The 24540-nt window shown below is 36.1% G+C and overlaps 1 protein-coding gene across 11 annotated transcripts in view; it reads right to left on the bottom strand.

Moving 5' to 3' along the window:
• The window catches only part of NTNG1 (netrin G1), a 354404-nt gene that overhangs the window by 49314 nt on the left and 280550 nt on the right, over positions 1–24540 (bottom strand). For 4 of the 11 annotated variants that reach the window (XM_017945315.3, XM_021921467.2, XM_021921464.2 and 1 more), the window contains 2 exons: positions 6042–6209; positions 191–325 (listed from right to left, as the gene is read on the bottom strand). The exons of 2 other annotated variants lie outside the window; for them this stretch is intronic. In XM_017945315.3, coding sequence (XP_017800804.1) covers positions 191–325; positions 6042–6209 — 303 coding nt within the window. Of the gene's footprint in view, positions 1–190; positions 326–6041; positions 6210–15838; positions 15899–18355; positions 18422–24540 lie in introns of all 11 variants that reach the window. 5 more of the 11 variants (XM_017945323.3, XM_031651404.1, XM_017945308.3 and 2 more) reach the window with 4 other exon arrangements.

Raw genomic sequence — 24540 nt, 5'->3', positions numbered from 1 at the left:
TGGGCTTCAAAAAAGCTAGCTGGACAGCTGATGGATTGCTCTCCCATACATTGGCCGCAGCATTAAGTAGCTTTTAAAACTTGTCAGCGGTTTGGATCTTTTTCTGCTCTGAGAAGCTGCACACACCGGCCTAGCCAAGCAGAATCAGCCATGCTGCAGCAGGCAGAGGGCAGCTCCCAGAGTTACTTACGTTGACAGCCGTAGTGCCAGGAATTTCCTGGCAGACACTCATCACACTTAGGCCCTGTTGTTCCAGTCTTACACTCACAAAATCCTGAGCCATTACAACGATCATGGATTGAGCCCAAAGGGTTACAATAACACTCTGTAGAAACAAGACAACACACAGGCTGGAGACAAGTCTGCATGGCTGATAGGTTATCAACACAGGAGCGTCATGTACTTAAATGCATCACTTACTTAAAGAAAGATGTCCATTAATGAAATGCTTTGGCAAATATGGCTATTTCACGATCATTTGTTTATTTGCTTAGCCTTCCATGATATCATTTTTATGATATGAGAGGAAATCAACTGAAAACTTCCAAGGAAATAAGACATGCTTTTCACTGGTAACAGATCGTAATGGAGATTCCATTTGTTAGGATATTTTTAGATGGTTTAACAAATACCATGAGAAGTTTGTATATCAAGGATAAATCAATATGCCATCAGTGTAAAATGTGTTTTAAATTATTCAAATGGGCTTAGCCATTGCACTCAGTACTTGAGAACTGCTGGACATTTTAAAAGTACAATATGAATGCATTTTGCTCATTCAAAGGTAGTTTTACTTTATGATTTGGGACAGCACCTTAACTTATTCACGTATATACTATTTTGTGATGAGCCTTTAGATGTTGCATTTGCTAGGCATATTAGTGCAGCTTTTATGCAGCCCAGATCAACAATCATGAAAGAAAAATAAACTTTGTAATAACAAATCAATTTCAACATAGTTATAATTTAAGATGTATATTTTTCATTATAATGTCTGCTGGCAGGACAATATAGCTTTGCAAAATAAAAGGTGAATAGAGTGTTTTCTTGATTCCTCACGCATTCTTATATAGGATATTTTTACTTCTGAAGTTCTATCTTGCTTAAAGCTTGAACCAGAAATGGACATCTTTTAGGCTTCTATTAGCTGGAAAGATAGTGCAGGTAGCTTGCAGCTTTTGGGTACTGTGAGCTAAAGTTCCTTTCCTCATTACTCTTCCAATAATTTGGGGGAAGTTATTGTGCCTCTCAGTTTCCATTATTTAAAAATGGGTACATTAAGCAGTTCCCTCACTAAAAACCAAACAAAACTATACCATCCAACTAACTGAGAGAAGTCTTGAAAATTTAGTTTAATATAATCAAGTTTAGCATATTAGATTTGCTATGGGGATTCAGGGTTTAGCCTTATGGATGGATCCAGGGGTTTGACTCTAAGTTTGTGTCATGGACACTAATTATATATTCTTCAAATGAATGTGGAGTACCTTAGAATTATGATTTATTTTATGCTAATTAAGTCAGGTTTCGAGTTCAGTATTCTTATAAAACAAACATTTATATGATGAATAGTTATATACGTAGGTAAAAATAAAACTTAATAAACTCTAAAATGCTCTCTCCTTGCCTGGCTTAGTTTGTACTTAACAACTAGAGTTTTGTTTTAAATTAACATTTTCTATTTTAATATGCATGTGCATATGGAAGCTGATTAAAAATATTTTAAAATACTAATTTTGTGAAAGCTTTTAATGTTTGTCTGTACACAGGTACATTATAAATTTGTACCAATGTCGAAACTGTAATTTTTTTCACTGTTTAAAGTGTGTAAGTTGACAATGAGTCACCAATATTTTGTAAGCCAGTAAGCAGAGTTACATCTGGCCAACGTTAATTCACATACTCCTCCAGTCAATTAGCCCATGACCATTCATTAATATAAGGTTTTAGAGGCAAAACATGTAAACAAAATTAAACAAAACAGCAGAACATTTAAACCATAATATATTTCCAGTCATTGTCATAGGAAAATGTGGGTAAGTATAATGTTTTGCAGTCATGAAAATAAAGGACAAGAAGGGGTGTGACCTTCTCTTCACCTTACATAACAAATAATTCAGTTTTTAAAAAGTATCATTTATGGAATGATGGTCAATGGTGGATGCTGGAATAACGCAAAGAGCTTTGGAGGATCATATTTTATTCTATGAAATTAGGAAGAACATCAGGACTGTTAGATTACAAAGCAACATCAAATACCGGGGGGGGGGCGGGGCTTGATTTAAAAGTTATACTAGAATTGATATATAGGTATTAAAAGTGTCTTATATTTTATTCTATTAAAGGTACCTCTGATTACTGGATCATGGGTTTCAAAGGGGAATTAAAAATAATACATCATAATTTTAAGAAATGCTTAGCAGCAGCAGCTGAACTCTGTTTCATTGTGATGCAAAGTTTGTTAGCAGGATTATTAACAGTGATTACTCAAGGTCACAAACCATATATCCTCTAGCTTCCTGCTTAATGCTCAAGTTTACATGAAACAGAAGCATCCAAGGATGTCATCTTCATGTAATTGCTGCGTCATCACAGGGTAATTACATGTATCTTTGGAGACATGTCTGTGTTTGGAATTTGTACAAGAAATGGGCAGATTCACCAGTAATTACAAAGCAGCAATCACGGTGGCAACATGGAATAGCCTGTTGCATTTTATATCTGCCATAATATACAATGATGCAAGTATTTTACAACATCTATTTCATCACACAGAGCCTACATTTTGTCAAAGATATGAATTGTTCCTTCACAGTAAGGGTGGTGAATTTTATTGTCAGTTGTTAAAGAATTGGCAAAGCGTTCTTTTTTTTTTTATTTTTAATGTAGGTAAGACTTAGATGAAGTTCAAGCTTTCCAGGATTAGTGCCTTATTCTGTGAAAGTGAATGGGGTAAATATCCCTTCATTTTCATTAGTGCTTGCTATACAAAATGGTATTAAAATTAACTCTCAATTACTTCTGATGTATCCTTTCAAATTTAATACTCAGTCCTGCCTCAAGCCCTTTAGGAATCTTAACTGTGGAAATAGTCTCATAGGGCAAACCTTAGCAATGGAGCCACAGGCTTCCAACGGCCCTGAGAGGGCAACTCCAGCATCGTGCACAGGCAGCCCCAGTATCACTGCCCTCAGAGCCTCAGGCAGTGTGAGTGAAATCTACAGCTTTTAAAGGAAATTGTTATTAATTCATTGTCTGTATATAAGCACTACAGATAAAAGATAGACCTTAGTACCTATCAGCTAGCCAGACTTTTCAATTCATTCTTTAAACACAATTTTCTCCTTTAGAAAAGGGCAATAATTTAGGAAATTAGGGTGGGTGAGGGACTAATGTAGCTAATATTACCTTATTTTATTTTATTTTATTTTATTTCTTGAGATGGAGTCTCACTCTGTAGCCCAGGCTGGAGTGCAGTGGCGCTATTCTCAGCTCTCCACCCTCGAATTCAAGTGATTCTCCTGCCTCAGCCTTCTGAGTAGCTGGGATTGCAGGCACAGGCCACCACACTCAGCTAATTTTTTATTTCTTTCAGTAGAGATGTGGTTTCACCATGTTTGCCAGGTTGGTCTCAAACTCCTGACCTTAAGTGATCCACCTGCCCGGGCCTTCTAAAGTGCTGGAATTACAGGCAGGAGCCATTGCGTCTGGCCTAATGTAGCTAACTTTAATAGTACCTAAGAATGCACCCCTTTGTGTTCACCAAGTACTTCGTTTGGTTTCAAGTATAAAATCCTAAATAGAAACAGGTTTAACTCAATAAAATGGAATTTTCCAAAAGTTTATAATTTTAATTAATAGGCTTTCTAGAAATGGAGAATAAAACTCTTCTTGATTTTTAAAAGTAAAAATAAATACAAAATTGACATTGTTTTTCATATTTCTTCTTCTTAGTTTATGTGATTTAAAAGGCAGATGCTGAATGGATTGTTTTCTAGTCTGTGGATAATCAAATAAGGATTCACAACTGAACTATATACCTCTTAAAACAGGATAGAAAGAAGCAGATTTGGAGTTCACAGTGTACCTCAGAACTGGAAAAAAGGCCAAACTTCCTAATAATAAAACACTCTAAATAAAATATACTGTGATATTAAGTTACCTGATAAGAGAAATTTTATGGAATAAAATCTTTTCTTTTAAGGCCTTTATTAGATTGATTTAAAATAATATTAAATATTATAAAACATTTTAATCTTATGTATTTTGTAAAAATGGTTAGGTTTTTTATCCTGTGTTCCTATTTATTTTAGCTTTTTTGTTGTTTACCTATTTATAGCATGACATTTATATATTTTTACAAATGACATTCAGTAAAATGTACTCTGCATTCAAAATTTAGACATCTACATGTCTTTTGATTTTTATTAATATCCTCAAGTCTTTGTAACCCAAGTGTTATGAAGACAATTGAACTTCTGTTCATAAACTCAGAGTGGAATTGCTGCTGTTATTCAAAACGCATACCATAAGTAAAAGTTTGACAAGCTTAGCTTTGCTAATTGTGTCAGTGGTTGAGAGAAAGTGTTTAAGCTTTGAAGTCAGAAACCCTTTGCTGTAAGATTTGGGTCAATCTGCCTTACTCTTCTCCATGACAAGATAGGGGAAATAATTAGTGTAATACTTACCCCACTGTTTTGTTAATGAGGATTAAGTAAAAACAAAACAAGACATCTGCAAGCAGGTTCACAGTTGACTAAGCGTTTCCTGTGCATCCCATTTGATCCTCACCCGACTAGAAGGCTCAAATGACTTACCTATGGCACACAACTATGAGATAGCAAACTGAAATTTGAGCCTAGCTTTCTGGCCTCTAAGTCCAGTACTTTATCTCCTAATTGACAAAAAATAAATAAGGAGATGCTCTGAAATATAGAAAGTACTGTAGACACCAACAGTATTATATATATTTGGCCCAATTTGATTAAAAACAACTCTACAGCTATTTTTTGTGACACTCGGATCTTGACGATCCAATCAGAGGACAATGGTCACAGAAATACGGATTGGATTTCTTTTCTTGATAAAAAGATTGCTTGTCATTTTTCAGCTTGTGTATCCTATTGAACATACCTCAATGTGAAGAAGTCTACCTTTAAAATTGGGTGCCTATATAGCTACCTACTGGTGTGATAATGGCTACACATATATTTTTCAGCATTTCAAATATATGCACTGCTTAAGCGTGAATTATGAAGTGAAATTCCATTTATTGTTTCTTATTTTTCCATTGGCATCCCCACATTCTTAAAGACAGGTTTCACTACGTAAAAGGTAGATTTTCTGGGTGGGAAAGGCGCCTGGTCCTCCCTAGATGCCAAGAGCAGTAGTCACTGGTGGGGAGGAAAGGTAAAGTGCTCAGGCACCTCTGCGGACGCAGTTTTCCAGGGCTAAGATAATTAATTGCCTAGAATACTTTTGAGAAACTACTCCTCCTTTTTGGGAGCTGTAGGAAAATTCAATAAATGGAATTTCATTGCTATGGATGAAGAAGTCAGACAAACTTTTACATTTCCAGTTGCTAGTTATTTTCAATTTCAAATAGCAACATTCTCAATCTATCAATACTCACTGATCGCCAATTATATACCCCACTTTTTCATATCTATAATTAAATCCTGTATAATGAGTTTCTATTTTGAAAGTTGAATGTATAATTTAAGGCTATAAGATCAGTTCAGAATCATCAGGTTTTAAAATTTCATACAAAAAAAAACAGGAAGAAAGAAAATTCTTAATTTCTTTAACATGATTTCTGAGATCATCATATTTAAAGCAACAACATAAGGATTCAAAGTATATCCCCCAACTATAATTTCAACCAATACAAGTAAATTTTAAGTCCACCACAAGGATATTGGCTCCATTGAGAAGGTTCATTCTGGTTCAACCACGGTGCATATCACCAGCCTCTCCACCCTAAATATCTCCCCGTAGCTCAAAAGGCACAGAACAATAGCTGAAATTGTAATGGAACTGACCTATGCACACATTCTCATCGTCCAGTTGTGCAGAAGCATTTCTGAAGTAGCCCAGCCTGCATAACTCACAGTGCTGCCCTCTAGTGTTGTGTTTACAGCTCACGCAAATGACTGTATTTAGCAGATCGATATAACTGCATCGATTGGAGTGGCCGAAGCATTCACAATCTTGCAAGGAAGAACAGAAATGTATACAAAGTGTATACAGTAGCAGAATAATAGCATACTACATGCTTGGGTAAAATGAGGGATGGAGAAAAGATGGTGGAATGGCATTACATATATGTGATTCAACACGACACATGGTGGCAACAGGTGGTTGTGACTGGCATGGAAATAGCATCTGTTTCAAGCGGGATAGAAAGGTCGGACATTCAGAACAAGACTGAAGATTGTTAATTCTTGGCAGACAAGATGAACAGAAGCATTTGCAGGTGTACGCCTTTTAAAATTTGGGAAGCCTCAGTTTCCAGTGATGCAAAAGTCTATTTTTTCTTTTTCTTTTTGCAGATGGAGAATGTTACTGTCTTTGCACCATTTCCCTTATTTTCTCTTCATCTTTTCAGCCTTAAAAAAAGTGGGAGGGGGTTCTGTGAGCATTGAGGGTCTGAGTACCATCACCATGGCTCCTGTAGCTCTCTGACATCATGCCAAGACAGCAAATCAATCGGGGTTTCATATACATCACGGCAAATTTAATAGAGTTCTAGACAACTAAACAATTCTTTATTTTGTTTTTCCCCAATGCTAAGAGAAGATGGCTTTCTTAAGCCTTTCTTCAGACCAAATCTGTATGTGTATGTGTGAGAGAAGACACAAAAAGTTGGGAGATAATTTGTGTGAAAAAGCGCTCTTCAGATTTCCTCCTTTTCTCTTAAGTTTCAAGAATAGTTTGCTATAAAAGAAGACTTAGGCAGCTACTGTAACCCCACATTTCTTTTCCTTGGTTTCTCTAATATGTTAGAGGTGTCTCTGAGGCTTAGGAGTGATGGTGGTAATGACTAGACAGGGAGATGAAGAAGATCATGAGAGTAGTTGGGGAAGGGTGGAGGGTGACCAGATTTCTTCTTTCTTGCATCTCATCTAGAGCAAGAAGTTGTAAATCCAATTCAACCTTTTTAAAATAAATGGTAATGACAAAGTCTCTGTTGGTAGAAATAATTAGCACAAAAGTGCGAGTGGTAACTAGGTGGGGTACCTGTTTTGCCTTCTTGGAATATGGGAGTAGGCCTAGCTGGACATTTATAAGGAAGGTCAACCAGGATACTGCAAATTTCGTTTGTTTAAAAATATTTCTTGCATCAATATCTTGCTTTTATTTTATCCCACTAAGAAGCTAAGCACAGTCACTATTTGAACACACATTCCTTCTTTCATTCATTCATTCAATAAATATTTTGATTGAGTTAGTCTACCTATGTGTCAGGAAATTGGCTAGGTGTTGAGTTACTATTTTGGCCTACATAAAATTTTTCAAATATTATATTTTGATGACCAGAGTAAAAATGAGTAAGTGTTGTCAAGTAAATAATAATAAGAGGTGGCTAACTTTTAAACTTTTAAAAAATTAATATGCTACCACTCATCAGAAAACTTCGTATTCATTGGTTAGAGAGCTAGTTACTACAACAGGAAGCTGAGAACAAGGTCCTGATGGAATGAAATCAAATTTGGATAGAAGCAGAGGATACTGGAAATGATGAAGCATAGAAGATAACCAGAAACAGTGTCAGTAACTTTGGGACCCCAGTTGCTAAAAGAGAGGCAAAAAGAAAGGGGGGATCCTGAAGCCAAGCCACTTCCTTTATTTGAGGTGAGCTGTATCACCATGTGTACGTGCACAGGGAGAAGGGTGAGTGTGAGGACGGGAAGAAGTCAGAGGGGAGGCGAGTATGAGGAGAGGGAGAGTACTGGGAGAAGGTAGCCTTGAGACTCCAATTTAGGAGACAGTGTAAGAAAATATCCAAATAAATTTAGTAGTAAAGGCATGCCAGGTTGACAATAATACTACCACCAATGATCATAGAGTTACAGGTTACTAAATTAAAATCTCTTGTAAAACAACAAGCATTTCCCACCAATCCTCTATACCGCTCTGAGTTACACCTTATTTATACTGGCATTACTGACTCCTGAGGAAGTCAGAAAGGCTTCTAGAGCCTTCTCTGTTTGAGAGTTTGAAATAAAGACAATCCTTCAGGACTAGAGCCTTTTGAGAGCAGTGATTGAAGGAAGAAAACTCAATTCTCAAACCTAATTGCTTCCCAAGGACTTTTTGAGAACTGCCTGGAGTTCCTGAGGAGGGGCAATAACAGCCCTGCCCCTGGGTCCCCTCCTCTGGAAGAGGTCTCTTACTGGCTGTCCTTCTTCAGGTTCCCTAACCCGGGTTGGTTCTTGGTACATCTAATTTAATTAACAGAGCTTTGTTCAAAAGTATCTTTGATGTGCAAAAATTCATCTAGGAGCTTTCTACAGCTACATAGAAGCTTGTTGCCTGGAAGCTTATTTAGTAAGTAAGACAACATATGCTCAGATAACCAGAACAAAATAGTATGTGCAGAGAAAAAATAGTGACACAAAGCAATCTAAGTAGGAGAACTTCATTTAACATGAGGGGAATTAGAAAAAATGTCCTACAGGACATGCACTCTGAATCTTCCTTAGGGCAGGTAGAGTTTATTAAAACAAAACGGAATAGGAGGGAATGAGCATTTTAGGTGAAAGGAATAGAGTGAAGAGTGGGCAAAGGTATGAAGCTGGGGCAATGTAGAGAATAAGGCTAGTGACTTTTCATAGTATGGTTCCTTTGTGGGTACCTAAAGGATTCTGTAGAGTCTGCCCAATGGCCAGAACTACATGATTTAATCTACCTGACAAAGCTTTATCTGAGGAAAAAACCAAATCTGTAAGATACCCAAGTTTGACAGTTTAAGACCCATTCCATGAATCTCCGTAGAAATGTTAAATGTGATACTATCACTACTATTATCTGAATTTAATGAATAGTACACATTTCTGTGGTGACATTAACTATTTATGGGTTTTGTTGAAAAACTAATTTATTAATTTTGAAAGGAAAAGATAAATAATTGTATAGGAAACCATATTTAGCTAAACATACAATAGTATAACTTTATTTCAAGTGATAACTGGATACTTTAAATGTTTTATAAGCATTAAAATGTTTCATAATGTAGAAAATGGCTAATAATAACTTGATTCTTTTAAGACTTCTAGTACTCTCCTGAGACTTTGATAAAGCTGTTATGTCTGGCCATAATATATTTGAGAATATAAAATAAGAAACAGATCTTTGAAAGTGATTTGAAAAACATGAGAGTATTATATAAATGCAAAATATTTCAAATATGACTCAAACTGCTATATTATTTTTTGGTGTTCTGTTCATTTCCTACTTTTTAATACCTGGTCTTTCCACACAGGCACAGAACCTATTAAGATATAGCTTGAGCTGCATTATCCTACTAAGTTTCTGAAGGGTTGATATTAATAGCTTAATAATTTTTTGATTCTTCAAATCACTGACCTCCCATGACCTCCCATTTCTTCTTATATAGTATCCATAGTCCAATCCTTATAATCACTTCCTTTTATATAATCCCTTGGCCTTCCACCCTCCAATTATAAGGAAATCTTGATCCCGGTTAAAAGTTGATGCTGGTTAAATTCAACTCTCCAGGAAGTCCTAGCCAGAGCTATCAGGCAAGAGAAGGAAATAAAAGGCATTCAAATTGGAAAAGAGGAAATCAAATTATCTCTCTTTACTGATGACATGAACATATACGTAGAAAACCCTAAAGATTCCTGTAGGAGAATCCTAGACTGATTGCCGACTTCAGCAAAGTTTCAGGATAAAAAATAAATGTACAAAAATCAGTAGCATTTCTATACACCAATAACATTCAAGCTGCAAACCGAATTAAGAACTCAATCCCATTTACATAGCCCCCAAAATAAAATAAAATACCTAGGAACACAGCTAACGGAGGAGGTGAAAGATCTCTACAAGGAGAACTATAAAACACTGATGGGATAAATTGTAGACAACACAAATAAATGAAAAAATTTTCCATGCTCATGGGTTGAAAGAATTAATATTGTTAAAATCACCCATTACCCAAAGCAATCTAAAATTCAATGCAACTCCTATCAAATTTCATTTTTCACAGAATCAGAAAAACCAATCCTGAAGTTCATATGGAACCCTGCCCCAAAAAAGCCCAAATAGCCAAGGCCAAAGCATTTCTAAGCAAAAGGAACAAATCCAGAGGCATCACATTGCCTGACTTCAAATTATACTACAAGGCTATAGTAACTAAAGCAGCATGGTACTGGTACAAAAATAGACATACAGATCAATGGAAGAGAATAATAATAATAAAGCCACATACCCACAACCATCTGACCTTCCAAAGTGGACACAACTAAACAATGGGAGAAAACACCCTATTCAATAAACAGTGCTCAGAAAACTGGCTAGCAATATGCAGAAGAATGAAACTGAACCTCTATCTCACCCCATACAAATATTAACTCAAGATGGATTAAGGACCTACATGTAAGACCTGAAACCATAAAACTCCTGGAAGAAAACCAGGGAAAAACTCTTTTGCACATCAGCCTAGGCAAAGAATTTATAATGAAAACCCAAAAAGCAAATACAACAAAAACAAAAATTAAAAAAAAAGGGACTTAAACTAAAGAGCTTCTGCACAGCAAAATAAATAATCAACAGAATAAATAGACAACCTACATAATGGGAGAAGTATTTAGAAATTATGCCTCTAAAGACTAATGTTTAAAATCAGTATAATAATAATAAATAAATTAAAAAAAAAATAAAATCTACAAGGAACTCAAATAACTCAACAAGAATACAACAAACCACCCCATTAAAAATTGGGAAAAGGCATGAACAGACATTTCTCAAGAGAAGATGTACAAGTAGCCAACAAACACATGAAAAAAATTCTCAGTATCACTAATATTCAGAGAAATGTAAAGTAAAATCTCACTAAGGTGCCATCTTACACCAGTCAAAATGACTGTAATTAAAAAGTCAAAAAGCGAGACATGTTGGCATGGATGTAGAGAAAAAGGAATACTCATATACTATTGCTGGGAATGTAAATAAGATCAAGCTCCATGGAAAACAGTATGGAGATATCTCAAAGAACTAAAAAGAGAACTGCCATTTGACCCAGCAATTCTACTACGGGGTATCTACCCAAAGGAACATAAATCATTATATAAAAAAGACAACTACAGTCATATGTTTATTGCATCACTATGTATGATAGCAAAGTCATGAAACCACCCTAAGTCTCCACCAATGGTTGATTAAATAAAGAAAAAGTGCGTATACACCATGAAATACCATGCAGACATAAGAAAGAATTAAATCATGTCATTTGCAGCAACATGGATGGAGTTGTAGGCCATTATCCTAAGTTAACTAACAGAGAAGCAGAAAATCAAATATTGCATGTTCTTATGTATAAGTGGGGGTTAAAGGAAGGGTACACATGGACATAAAGATGGAGAAAATAGACCATGAGCACTCTAAAATGGGGAACGTTTGAAGGTTGAAAAATTACCTACTGGGTACAATGTCCAATATTTAGGTGATAAGTATACTGGAAGCCCAATCCCCAGCCATTATGCATGTAATATCCATGAAACACACAAGCACATGTACCCCCTGAATCTAATTTTTTTAAATTCAACTTTTCATCTCTTCATGCTCATATCCCAGTAGCTAAATGTGGCTAGTTTTTCTCCAACCATTTAGAAAGAAGTCTCATTTGAAGTTCATGACCATAAACCTCAATGGGGTCCCCAGAACTGCCTGGTAATCCTTCTTGAAGCAGGGGGCTTCTGGGACACCACACTCTCTAGGTTCTCCTCCTTCCCAACCCAAATTTGCTTTTTTCTCTCTTTCGCTTTTTGTCCGCATCTCCTCAAATGTCTCAAGGTTTAATCCTTGGACCTCTCTGTTTCCTACATTCGCCCTAGATGATTTTTACCCAACCCCATGGTCTATATGTGGGCCATTCCAAAATAGTTATTTCCAGGGTGGACTGACTCCCCAGTTAATTAGTGAGACTCCCTTCAGCATCATCCATGGTGTGCCACTGCCTTCCTAGAATTTTCACTTGGATGTTTTATAAACATTTCAACTTTAACTTGTTCAAAGCTGAGCTCTTTAGTTGCCTTCCTAAACTTGCTACTCACCCAGGATGCTCTATCTCAGTAAATGACCACTCCATTCCTCCAACTGCTTAGCTTACACCTCTCACCATCTCTACCACCTTTTCCTTAGATGCATCCTCAGCCCTTTCTTGGATTATTGCCATCATCCCCAAACTGTTCTTCTGGCCTCCACCCTTGTGATAATGTCATCTCCACACAGCAGACAGAGTGACTCTTTCAAAACTTTAGTGAGGTCATGACATCCCTCTGCTCATCATCCTAATGGCTTCACATCTTATTCAGAATAAAAGAGGAGTTCATTAATTCTCTAGTGACCTAGCCCCTGTCCTCCCTGGGGGCTCACTGCTAGCACTCTCCTCCGAATTCATGGCACAGTGCCTCCATGTTGCTCTTCGAACACACCAAGCACTTCCCAGGGCCTTTGCACTTGCTGGTATGGAATACCCCCAGACATCTCCATTATTTGCTTCCCTACTTCTTTTTAAAATATCTTCTCAAAGAAAATTCTCTGAAAATTTAATCTGAGATAATAGCCCCTACCCACATACCCTAATCCCTCAATTTCCTAATCTTATTTGTATTTTTTCATAGACTTTATAATATTCAAAAAGTATATGCAAAAATAACTTCTCCCCCTCTAGTTGAGAGTAAATATTCAAGGGAAGACTGTGTCTGTTTTGTGTACAATTATAACTACAGAACTTAAAATATTGCCTGGCATACACTAAGCACTGAAAAAATATTGTCAAATGAATGAATGAATGATGATCCTGAGACTCCTTCCTTTGGGGAAATAGAGGAAAATACAGAGAAAAGTTATGTTTAAATTCATTCCTTCATCATTTGAATTCCTGAGGAGAATCTGGCTATATCCTATATATTAAGGAGTTTAGAAAAACAGTAGCCACAGAACAAGCTACAGCTGAGTTAGTGACTATTTTAGCTGAGAGTCGACTACATGTCTATTAACAGATCAGCTTAGGCAGAGAAAAAGCAGGTTTCTGAAAATTGCTGTGGTTTTATATAGTTTTTAATCTCAAATTGCGTTTCAGATGAGTTTTATTACCGTTGTATAAGCAAAACTAAAGGGGGTCTTTAGCTTTACATATACACAATGTGGCATGGCAACCATTGGCAACACATATTTATTGAGAACTACCCTGTACCATGTACAGCCATCATGTACCAGAAGACAAAGGGAATGAGGTCCAGGTCTTCAGAGTCTAGTGTGGGGTTTCTCAGCCTTGGCACTATTGCCACTTTGGGCCAAATAACTTTGTTTTATGGGGCTGTCCTGTGCATTGTAGGCTTTTCAGATGCATCCCTGGGCCCTCTATGGACTAGATGACTAGATGTGGTAGCATCCCCCAAACTGTGACAAACAAAAATGTCTCCAGACATTGCCAAATGTCCCCTGGAGGGCAAAATCCACCACATCCCCACTGAGTACTATTGTTCTAGTGAGAAGATAGAAAAAATACTATATATGTGTAAAATATACGATATATTGCAATATAGAAGGCAGTTGTGATAAAGTACTTAGTACCTAGCCAGAGCAATGAAGGCTAGAGGTGTTTTACAAGGGGAAGGGTTCAAAGTTGACTTTCTAGATAAGGAAAGGACCAACTCTCCTCTAAAGTTTAAAAGGTTCCTTCTGACTGACACTGGCTGGGGAAGACCTGGGCGGATAAGAGTTCCAGGAAATCAAGAGGTTGGATACAGAGAACGAAAGTAAAAGAATGTTACTAAGAGGAGGGTATTCAATTTCTCCTCTTTTGCCTCCTCGTTCTTACTGTTCCCCATGTTGCCTATAATTACATTAGTAAATTATCTCTGTAAATATAACATAAAATACAATGAACGTGGCACAATTAGAACAGGTAGATTTTTTTTTTTTTTTTGGCCAAATGAGGAAAGCTAATTCAAATCCAGAGCTGATTAAAATTAACTTTAGACATTCAAAAAGAAAGAATTTGAGAAAAAGACCTTAAAGGTGAAGGAATTGGAACTCTAAAAAGAATTTTCCCTTCACTGCATTAAATGGAGTGATTCTGGGAATTAAGAAGCTCTAGCATTTTCCTTGTCTTTTCCACACCCACAACCCTGTCTTGCATCCTTACGTAGCTGTTGAAGCTCTTCCACACATATCATTTGACGATGATGTCAATTTGTCTATGGTAAGTCTACCTCATTGGGTAGCTTCTCCCTGCCTCCAGGAATGTGTCTGGACCTCATTGGTGCTGTGTCCTCAAGAAACTAGAGATGCAGGGTCAAATTCTAGGTTCAGAGGCCTCTTGTATATCCAGCACGCTTGACATGACAGAAAAGAGATGAACTTTACACATACTTTTTCCTTCCTTTCTCCTTCACCTCCTTTGTTTCTTTCCATATGGCATCCCTATGGTGGCTTCAGTGACTGCCTATATGACACACCACATACCCAAATTGATCTGTTACCCTCTGAGCCTGCATCTGCTCTTCTCATACAGGACTTATTTCCCAAAATTTCAAACCGAACTGAGTCCCCCTCAACCCAAATTGGCATCTTCTATGTTCTACAGTTAAAAGCACATCTGAGAAAATTTTGACATATGGTTTAAATACTCTTGGTTTCCCTTTTCCCATTTCCTGACCAGTTTCCACTTTTTCTCTATATGCCACAGAAGGACAAATTCAACATTGATTAAAATCTGGGAAATGACTAAATTCAATAAGGAATAGGAAAACATTATGGTCATTTTCACCAAATGGGTCAAACTAAGTTCAGATTTTATTAATAAATGTATTTCTTTGTAAGAAGTGTTTTATGAAAAAACAAAAAACAAAACCAAAATGTGACATATGCCCAACAGTCAAGGGTGGAAAAAAAGACACACCTGTTACACAGGACATTTAAAGAAAAAAATGGTGAAATAAAAACAGAAGTCTTTATGTTTCCTGAAAAATCTTCATTCTGTGAATGACAGATGCTAGCTGGAATGGGCCATTCATGAGTCACAGATGAGATGCTGCTCACTTTCATTTAAAGAAAGTAATGTAACAACTATTTTTGGATCATAAGCAACACTTAATCCAATGCAGATCTTCACTTGTGTTTTTCAAAGTTATTCAAAACAGTTTTTTGGAAGCATAAATTCCAAGATGTTTCATTGGTCATAAAGCGAAATGGGCACCATACATGGAACCTGCCATTCTGGTCTCATGAAAAGCATCCTTGAAACTCACTATAAGTGGGTTTCCTTATTTTCAGTGCAAATGAGTATCCATGATGGTGCTCTAACATTCATGATCTGAACAGGAACCTCAACCATTGTAATTCTTATTCACACATTAATCTTTCAGAAAACAAATGTAGCATTTTTAATTGCAGTCAAGTTTCTGAGTGAAGCATTTTTTTTCTTACAGATGATTCTCAGTACTATTTGATGCATTGATTGATATAAGTCAACATGCCTCACCGATAAGCTGATGGGTACACTTCACAGATATTCCAGATTCATACAGTGCAATGTTTCACAACACATAACACCATGAAATCACTGTATGAATCCAAGAATTCCTACCTCTCTTGTGGTTTGCAACTTGAACAGAAGAAACTGTTGACAAAGCTAATTTGGGAGCAACTGGATAGGTTTAAAAGAATGAACAGTAAATTAGAAACAATAGTGAAACGTTCAAACTGTAATAACTTATCACCAACCCACTTGAAAAGTAGCCCTAAATTAACAGACTATTTGTATCTGTTGTTTCTGGGAGTTTCTTTCAATCACAAAGTAAGGCTTGTATTTGGCTGCAAATGGTTCAACATTGTCAGTAATACAGTTTAGAAGTTTTCTTTTCAGAGGGAAAAATCATTACCATTTAAATCAAGAATCCAGTGAAGCAAGGATTGTTCCCATAACAATACGGATAGTAGGATCCCCTACTGTCAATCTTTTAAAATAGTAGTTGTGTTGTCAGTTGACATTATCATTGCCTCGGTTCACCATGACATTCTGTGTCATGATAAACTAGTCGACATATACACCATTCAGACTATTCTTGTTGAACTGATTAGGCATCCTAGAACATAGTCCCAATAGTCAGCCATTCAGCAGCATTTGGGTCTATCTCCAAGTCACCTTGAACATGTGTACCTTTAAAAGTTGTCTTCTCAGCATTTATTACCTTTTTGATGATATCAGCTTGTTAACAGCAGGGATTTCTCTCTATGTTTGCCTGCCATTTATTTTCCAATTATTCATGAAGAGTTGCTTGTGAAAATAGCCAAAACAGGATAGAGCCTGATGTTCTTTGCAGATGCTGACAAGATAAATTACAGCTGCATAGAACTGGCCTCTGCTACCAAGTGCACCTTTCGCTAAAATTTCAAAGTTTAAGCACTTTGCTCAACTGGTCCACTTCTCAGTAGATTTATTTGAACTCATTATCCACATTCTAAGAAAGTGCAACTGGTATCACGTAACAATATTTTTTAAAGTGTTTTGTCCTGTGACTCTCACAGACAACACAGCAAAATAATTAAATGGGCCTATTTCAGGTTTTGAACAATGTATAATCTTGTTCAGCTCAAAACTCACTGTGGAGAAGTGTTGTCTTAGAGCCTGTGTTGTATAATTTGTGAACTATGAAATTCAATAGGAAATACTGAGTGATATTTCACTGAAGATGCTGTCATTGAACTTGCCAGGGAATAAAGGCACTAAACCTCTTCCAAATCCTCACAGAATTATACTAATAGGGGCGAGCTTGATCTGTATTTCTTCTTTCATATATGTATGCAGAAACTTGAAAAAATTCATTTGGAGCAGATAATTAAGATAATTCTATTTGCTAGTAATATATGTATCTAGGACAGTCTAGATTTCATCACTCTGATCAAGGACTGAAAATGCAGCCCTTCCAATTTGACTCCTCAACAAATTGCTAATATATTTTGTTTTGCTTAGCAGCTATTTCCTGGTTCCTCCTTTTGCTCATTTCCTCTTCCATCTGTATTCATTAGAGCTTTAAAGGAACATCCTGTATATAACTAAGGAAGGTGGAAGCCAAAGATGTGCCTTTTTTTGAAGAAGAAGAAGGAAGAAGGCAAAATAATACAATCTTATGTTAAAATAAATTCCTATTTATACATGACTATATATATCTATAGGCTAGATGTTAATATTAATTTAACATTACACTGAAGCTTATGAAGTTTATTGCTCAGCCTTTAAAAGTTCTCTTCCTGCATAATCACATTTCTGTCTATCAGTGTTGTTTTCTTTTTTCTTTTTATTTTCTTTTACTTCTTTGACATTAGGAGTTAGAAAATAATTACTGCTCTAAGGACAGACAGAGAACAGATTGCTCTAAATGCTGGAACACATGAATGTTAATTGATAAAGAAGATAAAAGGAAAAGTTCCAAGAAGGAAAATTTACTGTGATGTGAAAGACAGACCAAGGGGCGGGCAGGGGGAGTGGGGGGAGAGAGAGAGGGAGGAGGGAGGAGATAGGAGGGAGAGGGAGAGAGGAGACTGGGAGTGAGAAAGAGTGTGTGAGAGAGGCTAAAGGGAGGGAGGAAGAGAGGAAAATGGAGGGAGGGAAAGAGACAGAGAGATTGCTCTAAATTTTTGCAAGTCAGTATGGAGCAATAGTCAGAGAAAACAGATCTGTCAAGTGTCACAATGCGACCTCTATGTATTTTCTCAGATCCTCAGTACAACTGAGGTACCAGTTGGTTGACTTAAAAGTAAGAGGAAGACATTGAGAGGATGCCTGTGCCACTCACACATTTTTAAGTCTTGTTTGTACTCCACACTGTGGTGGCAACAGAAGTCTAGACTCCTCTTGGGACTGACTGACCTTCAGTGTAATCTGGTAAAGGGTTTTTTAACTTCCGTGTCATTTAATTTTCCCCTTCATCTTTCACTCTAATATTTTTGGGATACTCTTCATATTAGAAAAAAGATTGAATTATGATTCTTTCAAAGACATAGCATTCATGATAATGCTCTTACTTTGTGCTAAAAATGGCATATAGGATTTTCCCCCAAACATGTGGGATTTTATATCAGTAGGAATTTTACATGCTCCTACCTTGTTTTGGGTTAGAAACCTCAAGGGAAGAAATATTCGGCCATATCCTATTAAACTTTGGAGGATCTGCATGCATCAGGAAAAATCAGGGTATGTTATTTTCAGCTGTAATGTCATTTGGTCTAAACAGAAAATTATATGGATAAAGACACAAACCACACATCTGCTCTTTAACTTGGCTGTGATGCACTTAAACAAAACATGACTTCCACATCAAACAAGAGCAAGCAATTGATGATTCCCAAAACATTGAATGGACATTAAATATATAGCTACTTCCCTACCAAAGCTACACATTTACTTTTAAAATAAGGTAGAGTGTTCTTACACACACGCAAAAATACAAATAAGGACTTCAGCAATCCAAACCATTATGTAAAGCTGGTGCCTGAGCCTAGAAGATAACACTAAAGAAATAATTTCTCACTTGAGGATTCCATTCTCCTCAATTTATATTTACAGATATGAACTGGTTGCATTAGTCTTTCGTGATAGATTCTTTGGGGTGTGTTTTAAGTGTGAGCCATTATCTCTGAAAAGGAGTGGATATATTTGCTATTTTTATATGTGTAGTTTCTCAGAAAAGGAAAGAGGGATACCTGGCGGTTTTGGCTTATGGAGAAAAGTCCAAGCTGCTTCCTACTGTATCTAAGGTTCGTATGTATGGGTGTGTATGTGTTTTCATGATGCCTTTACCTCAAAATATGCTTCTAGAGTTATTGGTTCCAATGCAGAAATAAATAAAAGCATTAATTAATTTAAGAATTGGTATTATTTATGTCTTGGTATTATTTGTGTCTTCCAGTTATGGAAGGCAGAACATCCAGGCTAGGATTTAATGTTTTTAAACTACTTTTGTGAAGATGCATAGGGCATGACTATTAAAGCAGCTATTTTATGACTAAAATCCTACCATCTATTGAGTCCAGTCTCAAAACCACATGTCTTGTATTGTCCTTTGGTACCACCCAGGTCTGTAAGGACGGCTCTTGGCTCTAAATTTGTGTAACCTGTTACTTTCAGTGCTCCTGTTTTCTCACTGATATGTGGACAGGCATGAGTTTTAATATTGCCAGTCAAAATTTTATAGGTCGATTTCTCATCTCTCTAATTGGATTGGATCTCTTTGAAGAAGGGCAAAGCCTTGCAGAGGGCTTCGGTAAATATCTGATAATTGAGAAATAGATATCAAGTGGCTATGCTACTGTAAACAGGTTATTATCATGTTGTTTCCTCCATAATTAGATTATAGTGCCTTCTTCCAAGACAAAAGACTTGCACCATAACTTTGCTTTTTAAATATTTGCTAGAAAAGCTGATCTGATAGAGACAACAGAGCTGTTGCTCTGTTCCGCTCTGTTCTCATACATCTATCCACAAAGGCAAAGGAAATCTTGATGATATCTATGAAAATTTGTGAAGGAAGAAAGAATGTAATAATTTTCCACATCGGTACTCAGGTGTTATTAAAGAAATAAGTATTTGGTAACATGTAGGCAAAATATGTAAGTTAATTGACTGAATGTTGCTTTTCACTTGAGTATTTTGATGATGGGTAGATATTGAATGGTAGATATTGAGTTAATAGGACAAGCCTACTTGATCTGTGATCATCAGCTTTGAAAAACTATAAATTTGTGTTCTGAGGAAATTAGTATTGTCTGTATTCCCAGAAATTGTTTTATTTAATAAAGCTTTCAAGTATTAGTGTGGTTTTACATAAAAAATGTATTTGTATTATTAGTATCAGATTAAGACAATCTTAGTTTCGTGAACTAGCTCTCTCCATCTTTTTCTGTACAGAGACAAATATAGGTCAGAAGTAGAGGTGATATTTGCAAGCTTAATGTTAAGTAGTGACTGGTTTGTCTTGATAAAATGCAAGTACTAGTATGATTTATTATTTTGTTATTGAGCTTTGCCAAGAAATTTAAGTAAAGATAATAATTTTATATTAAATCAATTTTAGAAATGAGTTCTGAAAAAAATGCTATAAATTAAACTTTATTTCATATTTGAATATTTTAAATATTTGTCTGTGCCTGTATTTTAGTATAACTCCTTTCTTAGTGTTTTATGATTTTTTTCCCCCCAGGATGCTGAGTTTCCAGTTTATGGATCTTCTTATATGTATTTAAAAAATTAATGTAAGTCATTCTACTTTCAAATTGCTGAGACTTCTTGACCTGTATGTACTTATCAAGATAGACACCTCACTTACAATCTGTTCCTACTGAGAATATAATTGTCTTCCGTATTATGTACCTAAAATATTTTCTTGGGCAGGGGAAGCCTTTGTGTTTGCCTGGGAATATAATTTGACTTTTTTTTTTCAAATAATTTTCATTATGTAGAATGCCTAATCTCCTTGAACTACTAAATCTCAGAACCACCAGCAGCCATCGTATGAAAATCCTGATAAAATTCATACATATGTCCAGTGGGACAAAATTTTATGTGCTCTGCATTTTCCTTGGGAGGAAAAATGTTATCCTGTAAAAATGGATACTGAAATTTGTGGCCTCTAAAGTCCTATAGTGTGTTACTGACTGCACATATATATTTTAACATTTGGCCATAATGAGATTTTTTAAATTAATATCTCATTTTAATTTTTAAATGTATTTTGTTTTATAATTGCAAGACCAAGTGAGAAAACAACTTAAAATTAGCCAATTACTCTCTGAGTAATTTTACTTTTTATTCTAATACCTTAGCATGTAGTAAATGCTCAACAAATATTACTAACATTTAATTCTCAGAAGTAAATTAAGCATATTAGAGGCTACTTTAGTAGTATGACTGAGAGTAATTCTATCTTATCACACCCAATTCCAATGAAAGTTTTTGTAGAACATGAAGTTTCTGCGAATTCTTAGTGAGAAAAGTTCTTAGCAATGGAAACAAATTATAATACATCAACAATATTTGTATTGCTTCTTTGTATGAACTGTTGTAGAATGTATCAATTTCTTTTTTTTTTTTTTCACAAATCAACTAGGGAAAATCTTTGGGTCAATATGAATGTCTCAGAGTGGTGTTTTGTTACAAGGCAAAGGGCACTGGGATTCAGAAGATGAGAGGTCTGATCCCTGTTCTGCCACTAAGGAGCTATCTGGCTGTTAATTCCTCTGGATTTTACTTTCCTAATCTGTAAAACAGATAAGGAAATTTCTAAGGTTTCTCTCAGCTGACAAGTTCCATCACTCCAGTGGTTCTCTCATGGCCTAGCAGCATCATAGTAAAGTTCATGGAAGGGTGATGCCTGCAGATATGAGGCATATGTCATTTGGAGAATCTAGTGGATTAAGAATTCCTTGTGTGATGAGGAAATTCTCCCTACATGCCTTGACTGTGGACCTTTTGACTGTCAGTGAAACCCAAACTGAATTGAGAAATTATTGTAAGGGTGAGGGGAAGGATTACGATATGCTTATAAATGACAAATCATTCAGGAGTAGTTTTTTTATGGAAAGCACTTCTTCTTAAGGATCCTGGTTCCATACCTTTAGGAAAATTGACAATTTGTCTTGAGGATCTCCCTGATCAGGCTCCAAAGACTATGTCTACATAGGTAGTATGGAGACCAAAATCACTTATTCCATAACTGCCTCCTTTAAAATATAAAATATCTGAAATGCCTTTCGGTTGCTATTATTAGGCTGAATTTTCAGATTGTATCTGTGGGAAGCCTAGAAAGTAATTTAATATTTAGGATAAATTTATTTAGGATATGATGCATGTAAATAGAGCTCAGGCTGGGTTAAAAGCCCTGTTCCACCACTTTGACGATTCCTTAACTTCTTTGTGCCTAGCTTTTCTCATCTGCAAAATGGAATAGACAATGACACTATCTGCTACGCACTGTTGTCAAGACAGAATGAGTTAATATTTGCTTGGCATCGTAGTGAGCATTCAGTAAATGTTAGCTCATTCTATTTGTGGTTGCTATTGTAAATAAAAATCAGATTGCTGTACTATAAACAGTTACTGACTCGAAGTAGGAAAATAATATCTTCCCCTTTATTTTTCAGTATTAATTGTTCTTAAAGCAAGTGATCTGATAAGTTAAAAAGATCTCTTAAGATATAGCTTACTTTAGAGAATAATCCAATTCTAGGGTCTCTATCAATTACTATTATTCAGAAAGCAATACAAATTATTTCGTAATAATGTGGACAATATTTGATTTTTAACCTTTAATCTGAAAATGGTTAATTCCTAAATTTCTTTCGGTTTAGAGCCACATCAGCTTAGAATATGAATCAAATAGGTAGTTTCTCCAATTTTTTTTAAGAACCCACCCCCAAAACTGTTACATGACAATTTAGTGGTGGCACTTGAAATCAATTTTCATGAATGAGAAAAATTGAGATTTTGATTATAAAAATTAGACTCTGGAAGGAAATAGTTTCCTCTTCTGCACCTAAACAAAGCTCACTGCATTGTAAGTTGAAGAAAACTATGATAGAATTGCTAAATCTGACTGTCTAGTGCTGACGTCCCAGTGAGTCAAGCTGTAAAGCAAGCTTGAAACAGAAAACTAAAGACGGTTTATTTACATCAGGGAAGCTTTAGAGGTAGAGTTGCTTTAGAATAGTAAGTTGTCTTCTATCACACATGGCATCTACTGAGCAGCTTTCAAGAACACTGTAAAAATGTAACTTCCCCATCAAGGAGAAAGTTTTCTGATTTTTTTTTTTCTAGTATTGTCTACCATGTAATATCTCATATTTTAGTTTAATTTATATAAATGAGAAGGTTAATTATAATGTGATGGTAGAATGAAAAAAGTCCTAGTTTGGAAATTGGACATTGAGCTGGAATTCTGGTTCTGTCATTATTTAGATGCTTTAGGGAATTCATTTAAGACTTGGCTGCCTGGTCTGAAATGATGAGGTGGATGAGTTGCTTTTTTATTAAGTTTCCTAACAACACTAATGCTTACACAATTTTTGGTTCTAAAATATGGCAACCTGTGAGAAACAGGGTACCACCATGATATGATATGCCACTGCCGAGAGGATGTTAGTGAACCTTCCTTAAACATTCTTCTTCCCTGGCATATGAGGAAAATATCTGGTGGAGATAAAATTGCAAGGTCTCTTTGGGTTTATACAGTCACTGCTGTGATTCCTCAGGAAGTCTGGAAATAGCATTTTTTTTTAAATTAAAAACATTTTTTTTTTAAGCACACACTGCATTTGGGATGGAAATAGCATTATTGATGCCCAGAAAGAAATCCACAGGACCATCCTGGCTAACACGGTGAAACCCCATCTCTACTAAAAATCCAAAAACAAAATTAGCCATGCGTGGTGGCACGAGCCTGTAGTCCCAGCTATTCGGGAGGCTGAGGAGGGAGAATGGCATGAACCCGGGAGGTGGAGCTTGCAGTGAGCCGAGATTGCGCCACTGCACTCCAGTCTGGGCGACAGAGTGAGACTCTGTCTCAAAAAAAAAAAATAAATAAATAAATAAAATAAAAAACAAAACAAAAACAGAAAGAAAAGAAACAAAATCCACAGAAAACTCTAAACTTCTACGGGAGAAATCCCCAGAGCCTTGGAGGTAATCTGACTATCTTCACAGCAATTGCCTACTCTCAGAAACACACCATCATGAAACAGATGGGGAAAACAGAGTTTGGTATAATATTGGTAGAGTTCTCCTTGAGATGGCATATAGAATTTTATTTTGTTGTAAGCAACTATCTTGATGAAGAAAAATTTTTGGTTTACTGTCACAGAGTAGGCATAAGCATGTTTCACAATTTGCATAGCTAATTTCACGAACTGTCTCGTTCTATAAAATATCTGACATCTATACATTTTCCCTCTTCCTCAATATATTGAGGATGTTTGGTGGTAGAGGAATAGCATATTTTTAAAAAGGGAGGTCAGAGTCCTCCACCTCTGTCCTCAGACACCATACTTGTAAGTTCTCCAGCTGACAACACAATAAGGAATCAAAAAATGAACTCTGATTTTTCTCCAGGACTCTACAGTTCCCTGCATAGAAATGGGTCAATTAGGGATCAACAGGCCTTCTAAAGCACAGTGTAATGGATTGGAAAAAGTCTAGGGTAGAAGTCAATTAATCTAGAATTTTTCTTTTCTAATCTCTTCCACTTGGTATAATATTATGAGTGTAGCCGTTGCAGTCAGATAGGCATTCCTGATTGT

The sequence above is a fragment of the Papio anubis genome, chromosome 1 (genome assembly GCF_008728515.1).
Source record: "Papio anubis isolate 15944 chromosome 1, Panubis1.0, whole genome shotgun sequence".
NCBI classification, from domain to species: domain Eukaryota; kingdom Metazoa; phylum Chordata; class Mammalia; order Primates; family Cercopithecidae; genus Papio; species Papio anubis.
Note: the sequence above shows the minus strand (reverse complement) of the source record. Positions and strands in the feature narration are given on the sequence as shown.